We start from the raw sequence: 18,738 nt of genomic DNA, 5'->3' as shown, positions 1-18,738 counted from the left end.
GGCGGCACGTGTTCGGACTGTTTTGAAAGAGAGAGCGGGAATTATAGAAGGCAATTCAGAAGAACAGTGCCCATGGAAGTATCTGTAGAAGAGGCATGCAGCAGAAACAGTACGTCTATGAGAAAGCGAGTGGAGAGACTCTGTTATAGATGAATCATTAATTAACCTAACTGCCCTCTTCTGAATGGAATCAAGAAGCCTGAGAGAGGTTTTGGGAGCACCACCCCAGATGTGGGAACAATATTCCATGGCAGGGCGGATTTGCGATTTATACAGAGTGAGCAGCTGTTTGGAAGAAAAGTAACGCCGAGAGCGAAAGAGAAAACCAAGTTTTTTAGATGCAGAGGAAGCAATATTTGTACTGTGCTTGTGCCAAGAGAGATTAGAAGTCAGTGTAATCCCCAAAAGAGATATATCATTTTGCCTAGAAATCGGAGTGTCACTAAAGATAAGCATAGGAGTAGAAGAGTCCTTTTTGCGAGATAAGACAAGACTGAGTTTTAGAAGGGTTGAAATCAACTAAGTTGTCTATGCCCCACTGGAGAATTACCTGAAGATCGGCATTTAAGGAATTGGTAGCAAATTTTCGAGAAGTTGAAGCTGATTGAGCAGGACAAGGTTTCTCAAAATGGAAAGTGGAATGCAATGTGCTATCATCGGCAAAACTATGGATAGGATTTCCAGTCAATGGAAGAAGATCATTAATATACAAGAGGAAAAGAGTGGGGGGGAAAGAACTGAACCTTGGGGGACACCGGCATTAGTGGAGAAGTTAGAAGACAGAGAGCTATCTACCATTACCCTCAGTGAGCGATCAGAGAGAAAACTGGATAACCAATTACTAAAAACATTTGGCAAACCATAAGATGGAAGCTTGTTTAGAAAACCTTTATGCCAAACACGATCAAAAGCCTTTGAGATGTCAAGAGCAACTACTTGTGTTTCACCGAAGCTTTCCATTGAATTAGTCCATAAATGGGTAACATAAGCCAGAATATCACCAGTGGATCGACACTGACGGAATCCATACTGGCGATCGTTGATCAGACGGGAGGTTTCTAGGTAGTTTAAGAGTTGGCGGTTAATTGATTTCTCCATTACATTAGAAAGAGTAGAAGTAATTGCAATGGGACGATAATTGGGTGGGAGGGATTTGTCACCCTTTTTAGGAACTGGCTGGATATGAGCAAATTTCCAAGCAGAAGGAAAAACACCTTTGGAATAAGAAAGTGAAAATAAGGTGGCAAAGAATAGGAGTAAGTTCAGTAGTACAGGTTTTGAGAACAAGTGGAGAAATACCATCAGGACCTGGAGCTTTCTTAGCATCAAGATTCATCAAAATCCTTTTGACGGAAGACCACAGGAGGCATTGAATGGAGCCTGTTGGGAATGGTGGGAGGTGTTTTACCAAGATCATTAATACATGAGCTGGAAGAAAAATGGGATGCTAGCAGGTCAGCTTTATCCTTGGCTGAAGTGACAACAGAACCATCTGGTTTGGACAGAGGTGGGAGCAGAGATGGGCAAAAGTTGCGGCCAATAGCTTTGGCAAGAGACCAGAATGCTCGGCTACCATTAGGGCAAGAAGCAAGTTTTCTACTCTTAGCCTATTCGAACTCTGGTTTGGACTGATTAATAACTGCTTTACAATTGTTGCGAGCTTTGGTATAGGCAGAAAATGAAACTGAAGAATTAGAAACAAGCCAATTACGATATGCAACATTCTTCTCTTGAACAGCCTTAGCACATTTGTTGGAAAACCAAGGTTTAGATAAAGGACGAGATTTTAAAGTGGAGTGTGGGGTAAAGGATTCCATTCCTGCAAGAATAATTTCACTGACACGATCTGAGCAAACCTTGACATCAGAAGTTTTGAAACAGTAATCCGACCAAAGAAAAGAAGTCTCGCAAGTCATCCCATTTTGCATTCTTGTAATGCCAAACAACACGAGGTTGGGAATAGCCATGAAATAAAGGTTCCATTGGAGAAGAGACAATCACCAAGTTGTGATCTGAAGTGCCTAATGGGCTTCTCACTTCGACCGTGTACTTAGAAGGGTTGTTTGTGAGAAAAAGATCAAGTGTATTAGCTGTATGATTAGGATTGTCCGGTATTCTTGTAGGTAAATGAACAATCTGTGCCAGATCACTAGTAATTGCAAAAGCCTCAGCATCTCGACCTGCTGGGTCGGTGTGACTAGAAAACGGAAGCCAGCTGGAGTTGTGAACATTAAAATCACCAAGGAAAATTACCTCACTGTTAGGAAAGTTGGACTGGAGAAAGTCAAGTTGCAAAGAGAGGAAGTCAAAGAGCTCCAAGTGATTAGTGGAGTTTTGAGAACGGTAGAGAGAACAGATGAATTTGACACAATGAGGTAGAGAGATTTTAAGCCAGAGAAGATCAAAGAGAGAAGATTCCAAATTACCAAGTCTCTGACAGGGAATATCAGAACAGACATATGTACAAGTACCACCTTTGAGGCAAAGGGAATCATGCAGTGAATAATTTGGGCAACTGATATGAGCAGTAGTTGAATCAACCGATAACTGGGATTCTATCAGAAAAAGTACATGGGGATTGGTAGACTGCAAGTGGAAATGGACATCGTTGAGATTAGAATTGAGACCACGTATATTTGTGAAATGAATTAGGAAGTGCTTGGGAGGTTTAGGTCTTTTCGCAGATAAGCTTGCTCTATTAGTTTGACAATTCATGGTGTATTCAATAGTAAGAAAAAGTGGGTGGGACATGCTGTATGAAGTAATGAAATTTTTGGATAGGGCATACACGTGGTAAGAATATACCCAGATCCTTGACATGAAACTTGACAGTTTTTAATTGAACTAATTAAAAATATATAACTATTTTATTTATTTATTATTTTTTTTTTTTTTTTTTCATTCTTCTTTGAGGATATTATGTGGTTTTCGTAATTTTGGCAGATCAGGGATATAGTAGCAATATTTTATTAGTCATTCCCGACTTATGTAAGAAGTCCTGAAACGTATCTCTTATGTATGTCTGGGACTTACTGTATTTTTTGAATAACAGGGAAATCGATTATCCGGGAATATTTTTTTACCATCTATCCTGGAAAACCGAGAGCCTGCTGTATTTGCAACATGTGAATTCATTGTTGTGCATAGCATTGAATTCTAGTTCACAGTAGAGTACTCTTTAATGAGGTGCCTCCGTAGCCAGGTGGGAAGGAGCAGCAGTGCGTACCATACGTTTCTTGATTTAGACCGGGGTTCGAGCCAGTCACCACCAAATACGGAGAATGCGGAAAGGTCAAGGAATGACCACCGCATATCTCGGAGCAATATGGCCTTAGTTGCTAATGCTCCTAAAAACCAAAAATAACAATAACTCTTTAATGAGGAACATATCAATGTTGTGTTCATAAAATATAGCAGTAAGTGAATGTGATTATGATACTACTGTGTTTAGAAAAATGTAAATTTGTATTTATTTAGTAATTGCATTGGGGATTCCCCGGAATCTAAATTTTTTTTTTTTTTTTTTTTTTCTTATTGCAAATGCATAATTGTAATCACTATGCTATTGCATTGCTTTAAGGTGTTGTCAGTATTGTCATGATTAGATTTTCTGTATAATTAGAGCATCTGGTGATACCGATTATCAAGGTTTCTTTTTATCATTTTTAGTTTACTTTAGCCTATATTGACTTTATAAGAGAGAGAGAGAGAGAGAGAGAGAGAGAGAGAGAGAGAGAGAGAGAGAGAGAGAGAGAGAGAGAGAGAGAGAGAGAGAGAGAGGACTGTGTGGCGAGTGCTATATCGTGATCAAGATTTTTTTTTTTTTTTCAAGAAAGTAATAAGTTACTTTAAAATATTATTCTTCTTAACTTCATATATGTTTAGTGGTGGAGGGGCGAGGTAGAGAAGATCAAGGTCATAATTTTTCACCTGGTGACAATGTAGAGGTTTCAGAAGGAGAATTAATTCATTTGCAGGGAAGAATAATCAGTATAGATGGTAACAAAATTACCATGATACCCAAACATGAAGATTTAAAGGTAGGCTGAGTTTTAAAACTTGTTACTATTTACATTTCTTAATATAATTAGATAATCAGAGTATTAGAAATATGTATATTAATATCTAATTTATGTTCTTTGCACTGATGTCTGGTGATATCATTTAAACTAGAATGCAGGTCATTGCCAGTACAAATTTCATTGTATTTATTGCAAGCAAACCCAATGTTTTTGGAATGGCTAGATGTTCCACCCCCCCCCCACCTACAAGTGAGATTTTTATTCTTTCTTATGTTTCTCTGACTGCATTTCTGATTTTATAATAGTATTTGGTGTCTACTTGCACAGTTCCCTTCACATCAGACATTTTACAGTTCTGCATAGAAAAAACCTTTTACACATGCAAATTTTCTCCCTAAACAGTTCTTTCTTTTCCCCTACATACTTAAAGAAACATCAGTGTGAATGAGGAAAGAATAATGGCAGACTAGATGGGAGAAAACTTACCGAGAGAGAGAGAGAGAGAGAGAGAGAGAGAGAGAGAGAGAGAGAGAGAGAGAGAGAGAGAGAGAGAGAGAGAGAGACTTGCAAATTGTAAAGGAAATTCGCTATCTTAAAAATTTTAATTTCAGAAGTACACTGCTGATGTTTTTAGACTAAATTGACAATGCAGAAAAACTTTTCCATTCAGAAAACAGCACTTGATTAGGCAAAAGTTAATTTAGAAACTTAAAATCTAAACAGTAACACAGTCTAATTTTAACATGAAATTCAAAAATTTCAGCTGAAATATGAATGAAAATGGTCCAAATGGCAAATAGTAAAAATCTAAAAGTAAGCAAGATAGACTGCAATGTTTAATTGGAAGAACCTGTATACCACAGCATATTCTGTAGTATAAATCTAAAAACTACTTTTACCATAAGTAATATAAATAAAAAAACAATAAGAAAATTCTAAATTGTTATTATATAATTAAACATGAAAATCAGTTAGTAAATAGCAGTTTCACTTTGCTGTTTGAATGGAGCTATGTAGTACAGTTGAACCTCCCAGATCTGTCAACCTTAAGACCTGTTCCTTGCTTGGAATATTCCAAATTCTAGTAGTCATAGATAAATGGATATAGCAACTGATTTATTATATGGCAGGGAAATTAGTGTATAAATCTGTCCATAGTATAGACCATCTGTAAATTCTAAGATGTGCATAAATGGCTTCTGTGCCTATAAAGAACATTCTTTTAAGTTTTCTGAGTCATTGTCAGCTGTATTAACAGGAAGCCTTGGTGATACACCCAACCACAAACTTTAATACACAATTTTTGATTAATGCCATGCAAAGTACATCAGAAAATTTTGCACCTATTTAAGCAAGTGGTTGCACTATTGTAAATTCTAGTTCTGGTTTTTCCTCAGAATTTTTTATAATATGGAGAACTCGGATTTGCCACTTAGTTCAGATCTAACAGGGTCACACAATAAAAAAAAAAAAAAAAATTAGCTTATTTAGGGAAGGCCAACCAACCAGACATATTGAAAATACTGTCTCAAATCATATCTAAAGGTGTTACTACATCACCTAGTACACTTTCACACCATAAGACAGAGGAATAATGCTTGTCTGTATTCCAGTTTTCATTTTCCCTTGTGACAGTATCTGCCGAAGCTCTTTTGTCTCTTTCTTAGAGAAATTTCTTAGTTTCAAAAAATACCCAAATAGTTGCCATTGGACTATAATTGTGTTGTTCTGTATTTGGCTCCACCCTCAATTTCTGTTTATTTACCATATTTTCTGGACTATAAGGTCACTTCTTTTTCCTGGAAAATGTTTCCTTAAATTCTTCCTTGTCTTATGGTGTGAAAGTATACTAGGTGATGTAGTAATACCTTTAGCTATGACTTAAGACAGTATTAAGTCTGGTTGGTTGGCCTTCCCTAAATAAGCTATCTCTTATTGTGTGACCCTGTTAGATTGTGCTTAATGGAAACAACGAAAAGCACAGGTTTCTGAATTAAACATGTAATTAGCTAAAATCATATATAAAATAGTAGTAGACCTACTATATAGTAGGTCATAGCTAACTGCTATTATTGGACTTCTTGATTAACAAACCCTTTATATATTCGAGGATTGGATGAAATGAATGGAGGCTCCAAATCACCAATAGGAGGAATGAAGCAACCATCCATTTCTCAAGAGAGCACTATCCACTTGACTATTCTGTTCTGTGGCTCAAACCAGTAATGCATCACCTTGCAGGTCATAGGCACTTTAAGAGGTTCCCAGTTTTGTTTGTCTCTAGGATAGCCACTCATTTCTTCACTGACTCAATTTCAGCTGCTAATATCTCACATATTTGTGAGATCAGTACTTTCTTTATGTTGGAAAAAAAGAAAGGAATCATTGATTTAGCTTGGGGAATGATCAACTCAGCAATTGATCATTCAGTCTACAAAAACTAAGACTGACCTTGGCAGTACAGACTATACAAATTATGATAACATGATTCATATGTTAATTGCCTAAGGACAGTCCTGTCTGAGTCATATCCTTGTGTGAAATGTTCAATAAGGGTCTTGTCACAATGTTATTGAGGTAAGAACTTGATGTTCAAAATATTACACTCACTAAGAAGTTACCAAAACTTTATCTACTGCTGAACCTAAGAATTTAATCCTTCAAGATATTAAAAAGACCGTAACCTAGCAGATTTAGCTTCACAAGAGGCAAGAATTAAAAGAATTATTTACAGAGTATTACTGAAAATAACTACAGAGAATGGCCAAAATTAATTTTATAAATGTTTAGAGAGTAAATTTAAAAGATATTAATGAAATTAAACAGACAAACAAAAAAAATTAATCTAATAACTCTAACCCAAACTTCCTACAGTTCTTTAAAAAAAAGTTTCTTAGTATTTACTGTAACTCTCATTAAGAAAATATACCTACCAATTGCTGTAAAGCACATTGGATCACAAGCTATGTAGCTATAGTAGTAGTTCACAGTGATTCTGATTGAATTATTGTTTCATATGGTAAGTGCTAGTTTTCAGAAATGTAATTATCCTATGGCATAAAGCTTAATGAGCGGTACTCACCTTAGATAAATCTGCTGCATTACATGAAGTTGGGGTGAAAGTATGATTTGAAGCTTAGAGTAGTTTAAAATAAATTAAAATTGAAATGTTTGTATAAACACAATTAAAATTTGCTCAAGGAAGTAGAAGTGCACAACTTCGTCCCTGGTTGTCATTGAAGAATTAAATTTAAAACTGATATGAGACCGGTGAAGCCAATAGTCATGAACGACTGACTTCGTATTAATGTCTTCCGTTGGCAATACTAAAGAGAAAAGAAATCACATGTTTTAAAGGACTTCTATGTTCCCATGATGCACTTTGTAACATGTGGGAATTTTATGTGCGTAAGATTCCAGACCGGGGAGAGGTTTGTGGGTAGTTTCGTGTTTACGACGTTAAGTTTGGTATTACGGCAGCACTATTCTATAATGAGTGCCTCATACTGAAAGATTTTATAGCTGGATTTTAATTTGATGATTGTGGTGGCTGAATCGACTAGGGGGTTATGGAATTAGAATGTTGTGTGAGTTCAGTGCTGGTTTGACCTGTCCTAAAGCTGTTGTAATGGTAATAAGCCCATGTGTTGGGAATTTTTGTGGAACAATGTATTTTTGTTGTAGTGCTCCCGATATAGCATGCGTTGCAACCTTGTTGACACTTAATTAAATATACAATGCTGTTCGTGTCATTTATTGTGTATTTGTGTGTTTCTTTATATGTATTAAATAGGGTACCTAACTTATTGTGTGAAGAGAATATAAGTGTGATGTTTGTGCCTGTAATAAAATAATAATAGCGAACACTTGGCAGAACTGTCTAGCAAGACTGCTGTGATAAGGAAGAATGATGTGCGTGTTCTGTTTAGTGTTGTGTTTATGTAAGCTGTTGGAACTATTCTTAGCAACGGAAATTGTGTGTTGGATTAATTGAAGTGGATATTTCCTGGTCGCGAATTTTTTTGTGAGATATTGTAATTCGTCTGTAATTTCTCACTTGTTATATTGAAATGTTCCAAAACATCTTTACAAATTGCAGTCAAGCTTTATGAACTTTTTGAATAAACTTTTAGCATCTCGTTTGTGTTCAGATTTATCTTCAAAAATATATTTGAGTCCTTAAGATGTGCGCCTCCGTAGCCAGGTGGGAAGGAGCAGCAGTGCATAGCACACGCTTCTTGATTAGACCAGGGTTCGAGCCCAAATACGGAACATGCGGAAAGGTCAGGGAATGACCACCGCACCGGAGCAATATGGCCTTAGTTGCTAATGCTCCTAAAAACCAAATAACAACAACCTTAAAATGTTGTTGTACCCAAGTTGCAAGGCTCGAACAGCTTTATAATGGGTAGACCATCTTGTTACACTTAAGACTCTTGAAGAAAAATCCAAGTCGGCCTGTGTGTTTAAAATACTCCATCTACGAGATGAACCCAAAAAGAAAATACAGTGGACCTGCGCTTTACAATTGGTTCACTTTGTGATGGACTCTCTGTTCACTATATGATGCCGACCGGGCTAGCCGAGTGGGTAAAGTACCTGCCCGGCAACCCAAAGGTCGCGGGTTCGATTCCCGCCTCGGGCTTGGATCAAAGTACTGCAAAAACCTTGGGAGGTGCAATATGGCCACAGAAGCCGATGCGCCAACAACTACCAAATCAATCAAATCAATCAATCACTATATGATATGTAGAAAGCGGCAGTCATTGTGATCACTTTTGCTAATTGAATTTTAATTCTATCAAATGGCGATTCTGATAAGTGAAAATAGGAGGAATATTATCCACAGGCTATAAAAGTAAAAATTTACACTTTATTACCTTGCCAATTAACAAAATTAAATGAAACATGAAAATCTGAAGAATATTTTCGACAGATTAGCAAAATAAAAATAAATTTATGCTTACGTACAAGCTTAATTAATATTGTAATATGTGTGTGCTAACTAATTGGTATTTCTGTTCACTGACTTTTTTTTTTTTGTTATAAAATTTAAAACAGTAAGAAAGATAAGCAAAAAATAACATAGAACACGGCACACATAAAATTGCAACTAACACGATATGCACAAGTGAGATACGGTGTAACAAGTGTACGAAAATTAAAAAATAAGAATGAAGAGAAGATTCTGAAAATTTATTTGTTTTTTATATGATTGAAGATTTCAGTGAAGGGAAACATATTTTACCACAATAACGTAAAATGCAGTACTGCCACAAATGCAATTAGATTGAGTTCACTACCCGTTTATGATAGATTGCAATAACAGAAAAGCCCAATAAACTGGAAACTGCAAATTGTTTTTATTGTTTTATCATAGTGACCTCCAGAAATGTGCTTTAGAAAAAGAGGCATTCAAAATGAATTCTTACAATCAAAAATATGGTAATGATGAAATGTAGTTCATTTTAATGATTTGAATTGGTTTTCTGAAATTTCATTCTATAAAGCAGCTGATTCTACTAACCAGTTACCATGTTAAGAGACACCTGCTCTTTTCATTTTGATGGGCTTGACTTAAGATTGTCTCCTACCAGACCATGTGGTCCTTCCTCTTAGCCAATTTGCAGCCTTTGTGAACGTGTTGGCCGTGTGTTTTGTTTTTGCATCTTTTAATTGAAGTGACTTTTTGTGTTGAGCTGTAATTAGTATAATAGTTTTAATCAATATATACAATTTCCATTATAAAAATCACCTTTCAGAGAGATAAATAGCTTAGTTATATAGTGAAATTTTCAACTTCCGAGGTGTTGGAATGAAAAAACAATGCATCATTGGGTTCACATTACAATATTTTTATGATACGATGGCGTCTCTGGAATGGATTAGTATCGTAAAGCGGGCATCCACTGTATATAACTGTTGCGAAATACCAAAGTAGTCAAATTCAAGTACTGTGGAGGCAGCTTTTTCTTCTGAGAGATTAAGGGAATTCACTGTGCATGGCATGTATTCTGCATATTTATTAATGTTTTCAAATAGTGTGCCTGTAGCTCTTTGTCCTACCCTTTCATAACAGCTGCGTTGTCATACAACTGACCGAGAATTTGTTCGATGGCAGGTTACAATTGTCCAGAACTTGTTGAATAAAGTCACAGACAAAAGTGTGACGGAGGAGAAGTCAGAGTGGAAAGAGATATCAGTCTTAACTGATTGTGGTTAAAATATATTACTTTTGCAAATTATACAAAAACCTGTGACCAGGTGAACACATTGCTAGGGCTCCTGCCAGGGCCTTGGAGGGGCCCGTGCAAGTGGGTAAATTTGCACGGGCAAATTTACCCATTTGCCCGTGCAAATTTGAATTAACCTGTAAATCAATGTGAAGATGTTTTCAAACAGGTTGCCTGAGCCTAGATGGAAGAATATGAGTGTTCTTTTCATTTGAGAGCAGTTGCCTCTTCTCATGCATCTCAGACAGACAGACAGCAGTTTCATGCCACCTGCAATATAGGCTTAGCTTTTATGGTAATCGATTAGTTATTCACCACTGAGGAACAGATTAAATAAAGATTTGCAAAGTTTGGTTATGAAGGTTTAATTTAAATTTTAAATAAATTCTTTACCAAAAAAGGTGAAAAGGTGTTTTCTTTCAAATAAAATGTGTACTTCCTTTGATAGCTGTCATTTAAATTAAAAACACAGCTGAATATTTAATGTAGTAAATGCTATGTGTCCTATAAAATAAATTCTTAACTTTGAAGACAGCCTTATCTATCTATTTTTTGCACCTTAACTTAGAGCAGTTCTGCTGATTGTGAATTATGCCAGAAATCTTATTCCAAATTAATTTTTCCTAATTTTTATTAACTTCTTTAGGATCCACTGGAATTTCAATCCCATGAACTACGAAAATATTTTAAAATGGGAGATCATGTGAAAGTTATTGCTGGTAGATATGAAGGCGATACTGGATTAATTGTGAGAGTAGAGGAAAATATAGTTGTCCTTTTTTCAGATCTTACTATGCATGAGGTATGTATGAATAATTTTTCTTAATACTGTACATTATTGTTTATGTGCAGCAATTGCTTACACATTTATACCTGCAGGAATGAAATTATACGAAATTCAGAACACTTTCAGGTAAGAGAAGAGAATGGAAGTAAACAAAATAATATTACTGATATAAACAAATTTATATAGAATAGTTGTTTATTCATTTCTCATAAATAGTCGATTGTGATTATGAATGATTTATTATATGGGGGGCTGCTCAATAAAGGATGGTTTTTATTTTATTTTTTTGGCACACTGCAGGTCCTGAGCTGGATATCATCATTCTTCTCTTTCTTGGTGATTCCTTTCTAATTCTCTCTCTCTCTCAGGGTAACTCAGGAATATTTTTTGGCTGGTGCAGCATAAGCCTCAGGCTTCCTTGCACCATATCGCTAATAATAATAACATACTTTATTAATCATCGATGTTTTGATGGTCGTTTTCAAAGTAGTCCCTAATTGATAAAATACATTTATTCAAACATTTCTGCCGCTCTTCAAAAACATGGCGGAAGCCATTTGTTGACATGTTTGAGAATTGCCTCCAATGTCTTTACAAGTCTTGACAACTGTAAACATTTTACTTTCAGCTTTTTCTTTAATTTTGGAAATAAATAAATAAAATAGAAAAAAATCGTGCAGGTCAGGGCTGTAGGTAGGGTTCCCAAGTGTCCTTTATTTCAAAGGACAGTTCTTTATTTCAGCTCATGTGTCCTTTTACTTTAATAAACTAGGAAAGGATACCAAATGTCCTTTAATTCAGTAATTGAACCCCAAGATTTTATTCATTGCTAAAATTTTTAGATGCACATGTTTTCAAAATTAATTAGTTAATCAGGATAAGTCAAATTCAACATTCAAATGTCATTTCTTGTTAATGCGTAAATTAGAGCAGTTGGCAACTTGGCATTCCTGCCACACTACCCATTGCAACTTGTCACTCTGTTATCGTTGCTGGAAGGGAAAGAGGAAGGCACTGTTCCCTAAAATGTTAACATAATTAGTGTTCATACATTAATGTAATTATATTTCTTATGAGTTGAAGAATATTCAGATGAATATTTAGGTAAGAATACTTAATTATATATTAGGTTTCCCTCTGTTTAAAAGTTAGAAAACATTATTTTACCTATATGAACATGGATTATTTTTTTTGACGAAGTTTCAACTCTTCAAAGCAACTCTGGATCTATTTTAAACACTGAAAGTTTTAAGAACTGCTTAAGTATAGCACGCAAATGGCACCTCGTTTTTAAAAAGCAGTAGTTTCAAATATATAAATATTTTCAAAGTGGTGTCGTATTCTTTGTTGATTCTTGGAACATCAACATATTGTGAAAGAATTTTCAGTGTAACGAATGCAAAGTGGCAAGATGACAGAAACAAATGTTCAATGGAATTAATAAAAAGTGAACTTTTGATTTATTTTAATTTGAAAGATAATTGTGCCAATTTTGCTCGCAATATAAAAAATGATGCATCTGTATTGAAGGCCGATATAAGTCAAGAGAAGTACAGTTTCATAAATAAATAAAGGCTTCATTCATCATAATTTGTAATTTTTTTTTCTGTCTTTAATTCACAAAATATAATAAATAAATTTTAAAATGTTTCATTTTAATATAGTAGTGTGATTTTAAAAGTGTAAGACTTTCTAGATATTTTTATCAATGAATATAATAATGACATTATAAAAAATATTGCACAGGCAAATTTTTATCATGGTAAGCAGGGAAATATATGGTAGTGTGCAAGCACCTCCGTAGCCAGGTGGGAAGGAGCAGCAGTGCGTAGCACACACTTCTTGATTAGACCGGGGTTCGAGCCCGTCACCACCAAATACGGAGGATGTGGAAAGGTCAGGGAATGGCCACCGCATATTCCCGGAGCAATATGGCCTTAGTTGCTAATGCTCCTAAAAACCAAATAACAAACAATATGGTAGTGTGCAAGTTTCCTTTATTCAAGATCTGTTGACTTGGCAACCCTAACTGTAGGGCAGATGAGGAACACATTTGGCGTTAATGCTGCTAAATACTTGATTTGACCGTATGAGCAATGTGAGGTCTTATATTGTGATGCAGCATCCATGCACCTGCATGCAGAGAGTGCAGTACTTCTCTGATGAGCTCCCATAACAATCATATGATGTGGTGCAATGTGCTGGTAAACCATTCCATGAATGTCAAAGAAAGAGATGGCCATAACCTTTCCTGCAAAAGCCACAACGTTTGCTTTTTTTCAGTGCTGGTAATGATGTAGACTTCCAAATATAGCATTGTTGCATACACTGGGTCAAAATGATGAAGCCATGTCTCATCTCCCATTATCACCGTGTGAAGAATCTCACCAACTGCAGTATCAAACCCTTCCTAGTTCATTTCACAAATATACGTGGTCTAATTCTACTCTCAGTGATGTCTATTTCTACTTAGTCTGCTAAACCCCATGTACTCTTTCTGACAGAATTTCAGCTATCGGTTGTTTCAACCACTGCTCATCTCAGTTGCCCAAATTATTCTCTATATGATTCCTTTCACCTTTTAAGGTGGTACTTGTGCATATGTCCATTCCGATATTCCCCGTCACAGACTTGGTAATTTGCAATCTCCTCTTTTCAATCTTCTCTGGCCCAAAATCTCTACCTCATTCTATCAAATTCATCTGTTGTCTCTACTGTTCTCCCAATTCCACTGATCACTTGGAACTCTTTGAAACTTGACTTTCTCCTGTCCAAGTTTCCTAAAAGTGAGGTGATTTTAATGTTAACCACTCCAGCTGGTTGAGATGCTGAGGCTTTTGCACTTATTAATGACCTCACATAGATTGCTCATTTAGCTACCAGAATACCGGATAAGCCTAACCATACAGGCAACACGCTTGATCTTTTTTGCACAAGCAACCCTTCTAAGTACACGGTCGAAGTGAGTGGTCATTTAGACACCTCAGATCACAACTTGGTGATTGTCTCTTCTCCGATGGAGCCTTTATCTCATGGCTATTCCCAACCTAATGTTGTTTGGCATTACAAGAATACAAAATGGGATGACCTGCGAGATTTCTCTTCTTCCTTTCCTTGATCAGACTACTGTTTCAAAATTTCTGATGTCAACGTTTGCTCAGATCATGTCAGTGAAATTATTCTTGTAGGAATCGAATCATTTATTCCACATTCCACTTTAAAATTTCGTCCTGTATCTAAACCTTGGTTTTCCAATAAATGTGCTAAGGCTATTCAAGATAAGAATATTGCATATCGCAGTTGGCTTGTTTTCAATTTTCAGTTTCATTTTCTGCCTGACCAGAGCTTGCGACAATTGTAAAGAAGTTATTAATCAGTCCAAACTAGATTTTGAACAGACTAAGAATAGAAAACTTGCTTCTTGCCCTAATGGTAACCGAGCATTTTGTTGTCTTGCCAAAGCTATTGGCCACAACTTTTGCCCATCTGTGCTCCCACTTCTATCAAAACCAGATGGTTCTATTGTCACTTCAGCTAAGGATAATGCTGACCTGCTGGCATCCCATTTTTCACATTCCATTCAATGTCTCCTGTGGTCTTCGGTCAAAAGGATGTCAGAAGGATTTGACCAATCTTGATGCTAAGAAAGCTCCAGGTTCTGATGGTGTTTCTCTACTTGTTTTCAAAACTTGGGCTCCTGAACTTACTCCTGTTCTTTGCCGCTTTTTTTTCACTTTCCTATTCCAAAGGTGTTTTTTCCTTCTGCTTTGAAATTTATTCATATGCAGCCAGTTCCTAAAAAGGGTGACAAATCCCTCTTATGCAATTATCGTCCCATTACAATTACTTCTACTCTTTCTAAAGTAATGGAGAAATCAATTAACCACCAAAAGTTAAACTATCTAGAAACCTTCCATCTCATCAACAATCGCCAGTATGGAATCTGTCAGTGTCGATCCACTGGTGATATTCTGGCTTATGTTACCCATTTATGGACAAATTCAATGGAAAAGTTCGGTGAAACACAAGCAGTTGCTCTTGACATCTTAGGCTTTCAATCATGTTTGGCATAGTCTTCTAAACAAGCTTCCATATGGTTTGCCCGCTGTTTTTTGTAATTGGGTATCCAGTTTTTTCTCTGACCAATCACTGAGGGCGATGGTAGATGGCTCGCTATCTTCTAACTTCTCCATTAATACTGGTGTCCTGCCAGGTTCAGTTCTTTCCCCCCACTCTTTTCCTCTTGTATATTAATGACGTTCCATTGACCGGAAATCCCATTCATAGTTTTGCTGATGATAGCACATTGCATTCCACTTTCTAGTTTGAGAAAACTTGCCTTGCTCAATCAGCTTCACTTCTCGAATATATGCTACCAGCTGCTTAAATGCCGATATTCAGGTAATTCTCCAATGGAGAAAAGACAAATTAGTTGACTTCAATCCTAAAACTCAGTCCTGTCTTATATCTTGCAAAATGGTTTCTTCTGCTCCTATGCTTATCTTTGGTGACACCGATTTCTAGGCAAAATGATATATCTCTTTTGGGGATTACCCTGACTTCTAATCTCTGTTGACAAAAGCACATTACAAATATTGCTTCTTCTGCATCTAAAAAACTTGATTTTCTCTTTTGCTCTCAGCGTTACTTTTCTTCCAAACAGTTGTTCACTCTGTACAAATCACAAATCAGCCCTACCATAGAATATTGTTCCCACATCTGAGGCTGTGTCCCAAAAACCTCCCTAACTCACAGAACCAACATTTCATCTTTCTCGTTTATTCATTCAACTGCCATTTTCTGGAACAACCTTCCTTCATACGTATATCCTGAAAATTACTGTCTACAGAAGTTCAAGTCTAATGTCAACAAATATCTTCTCTCATCTTCTCAACCTCCAACCCAAGCATGGTATTAATTACTATAGGTTCTAATACCTCTAGTGTTTGGGGTTTTTGTTTAAAAAAAAAATACACTGTGTCAGTACTACCGTGTCCATATTTTTGTGGAAGTTATACTTATTTTAATTTTTAAAATTACTTTTCTTTCACAAGTATGAACAAGTATAGAAAGATAGTTTTTGATATATTTATTTATTAATTGCATGGTACAATAAAAATCAGCACAACAAAGAAAATTACAGTAATACCCCGACTTACGCGAACTCAGAGTTTACGTGGTTCTTGATTTCGTTTGGTGTATATCTAAAATTAGCTTGCCAGTGATTCGGAAGTCAAATCATAAAGCTTGAGTGACAGCTTCCGTTTTGAGGACTGGTTTGGTCACCACTTCATACCCGAAGTTGAACGTTATTGCAAGTCTAAACAGATTTCATTTAAAGTGATGCTTCTTATTGACAATGCACCCAGTCACCCTCCTGCCACCCTAATTAATTTCGACCCATGTGTGAAAGTTGTGTTTTTGCCTCCAAACACAATCAGCTTGCTTCAACCGATGGACCAGGGAGTCATCAAAACATTCAAGGCTTACTACACGAGGCGTTTGTTTGCACGTCTGAATGAAACTTAGACAAACTAGTGAGATATCTGTTAAAGACTTTTGGAAACAATTCAGTGTTTTAGATTCCGTAAGAATCATTGAAGAATCTTGGGATAAAATTCACAAAAAAAACATTGAATGGTGTCTGGAAGTAACTTTGTCCATTTTTTTTTTTTTTTTTTTTTTCAAAACCGAGACAAAAACAACGCCAGAAACTGATCATGTTGCTCATGTGGAAGTGATCATGTTGCTCATGTGGAAGAAGTTGTTAATCTTGCCAGGCAATTAGATTTGGAAGTCAATGGTGATGATGTCAACGAGCTGTTGGATTCACATAGTCAGGAGCTGACAATGAATGAGCTCATAGAGATGCGTAAGCAAAACGTCACTGAAGTATCCGGCACTTCAGACCCAGTTCCACCAGAAAAGCACATGACAGTTGCAAGCTTGACAGAAGGTCTCAGCTCAATTGAAAAGGACTTAAAAATTTTAGAAAACATAGACTCCAACGAAGAACGCGTTATAGCTACAAAGCAAGGAATAAACAAATTATTAGCTTGCTATGAAGAAATTCTGCGTGAAAAAAAGAAGGCACTGTGTTGTCAGACGAATTTGTTAGATTTTATGAAGCCATCGACATCGAAATAACTTTTTTACGTAACTCATTTATTTTTTTAATACATATTTTGTATTAATATGTATAAAGAACTGCAATTTTATTAAATATTTTTCTTCTAAACTAGTGTTTTTGTTAGTCCTTGGTCCCAATTAAACAAAATTTATATGTATTTATATGCAAAGTTGTACTCCAACTTACACAAATTCGACTTAAGCGATTTTCGTTGGACCCACCTATCACGTAACTTCGGGGTATTACTGTATTTCACGTTTCTAGAACTTTTTCTCATCTGTACTTGGAAATCCATTGACTATAAACACTGTCTAGATTAATTTCGCACCCAGATGAAAGATAAGTCTTAATCATGATCAGATCATCCAAATGTTCAACTTCCAGTCTGTTTCTAGATTTACATTTGATGGAATTCGTGACACTGAATCAACATTTGCATTTAGCACTAGAAGCTTCAAATGTTCCACAGATGTCAACAAGAATTAGATTCTTCATTTCTGAGCATAAAATTCAACATATCAGTGAATGACTTAATTGAACCATTCTTAACCTTCTCAGAAATGACGGATTTCAAATCGTAGTACTGATGCGATATTATTGTAGCAATGCTGTAGTTTATTGTAAAGGTGAGTATTTTTTTATTAGTTGTTTAACATTCTCTTAACTCATCATCAGGAAATCTATTGTCCAAGTGACACACGTTTAATGAATAGAATAATAGGTGTAGTATCGACGTCAGAACTTATAGATGAAAGCAAATCTTTTACTTTGTCACTTTAATAAAGAGTATGGCCAAGATACTGTGACCTTATCTTGTTAATTTTTGCTTTTGCATACTACAGTGTTTCAATTGTATTCAAACAACTTTTCTGAAGAAATTTACAGAGATGTCAGATCTAAAACATCGTTAAGAACAGTTAACGCTACTTGATATTGTGGATTGGTCAAAATCTTCAGGCAGTAGTTACTGGTTGGATCGTTATATTCATTAACTCACTCTTTACAGTACTGGATTAAAACGTCATAATTTCTCATTAAAGCAGTTACAACAAAATGTCTTGACAGCCATCTCACTTTGTTTAGTGGTTGAAATGACAAACATCACATTTTGCGACATTGGCTAATTCTTCTAGCTTTCCTTTTTTTAATAGAGAACCTACTGAACATTGTATATACTGTTCGTAACAGTGTTTCTATGTCCTGCATGATTGACACTTTTTTCTATGCATCATATAATTTCAGGTCTTCTCTGTTGACAGTGCTATGTTGTTCAGACAGATGCTTTATTTCTCATCAAAGAATTGCTGCTATACCATTATTCTTTCCAAGCATAACATGTGCTCTCGTCTGATGTAAACATGACCATCTTTTGAAGATCAAGAATGTTTCTGATATAAAATGTTCTTATTGCTTCAACAATAGTTATACTGTCACATGCAGTTAGTTTCAAAATACTTGCAAACACAGTCGTATAGGAAGTTTCATTTTCTGTTCAGAAATGTCTGTACTTTGATTAGCAATTAATGTATAGAAAGCAGATTTCTGCAATTCAAACACAGTTATTGT

At 35.8% G+C, this 18,738-nt stretch overlaps 1 protein-coding gene across 2 annotated transcripts in view; it reads left to right on the top strand.

The window, feature by feature from the left end:
- Window positions 1-18,738, top strand: part of Spt5 (Transcription elongation factor subunit Spt5) — a 457,857-nt gene that overhangs the window by 212,539 nt on the left and 226,580 nt on the right. For both annotated transcript variants that reach the window (XM_090382503.1, XM_090382504.1), the window contains exons 13-14: window positions 3,886-4,040; window positions 10,902-11,057. In XM_090382503.1, the coding sequence (XP_090238629.1) occupies window positions 3,886-4,040; window positions 10,902-11,057 (311 nt within the window). The remainder of the gene's footprint in view (window positions 1-3,885; window positions 4,041-10,901; window positions 11,058-18,738) is intronic.

This window comes from Mastigoproctus giganteus, chromosome 10 (genome assembly GCF_048544385.1).
Source record: "Mastigoproctus giganteus isolate SK-2022 chromosome 10, ASM4854438v1, whole genome shotgun sequence".
Classification (NCBI taxonomy): domain Eukaryota; kingdom Metazoa; phylum Arthropoda; class Arachnida; order Uropygi; family Thelyphonidae; genus Mastigoproctus; species Mastigoproctus giganteus.
The sequence above is the reverse complement of the archived record's forward strand: the minus strand, read 5'-3'. Positions and strand labels throughout refer to the sequence as shown.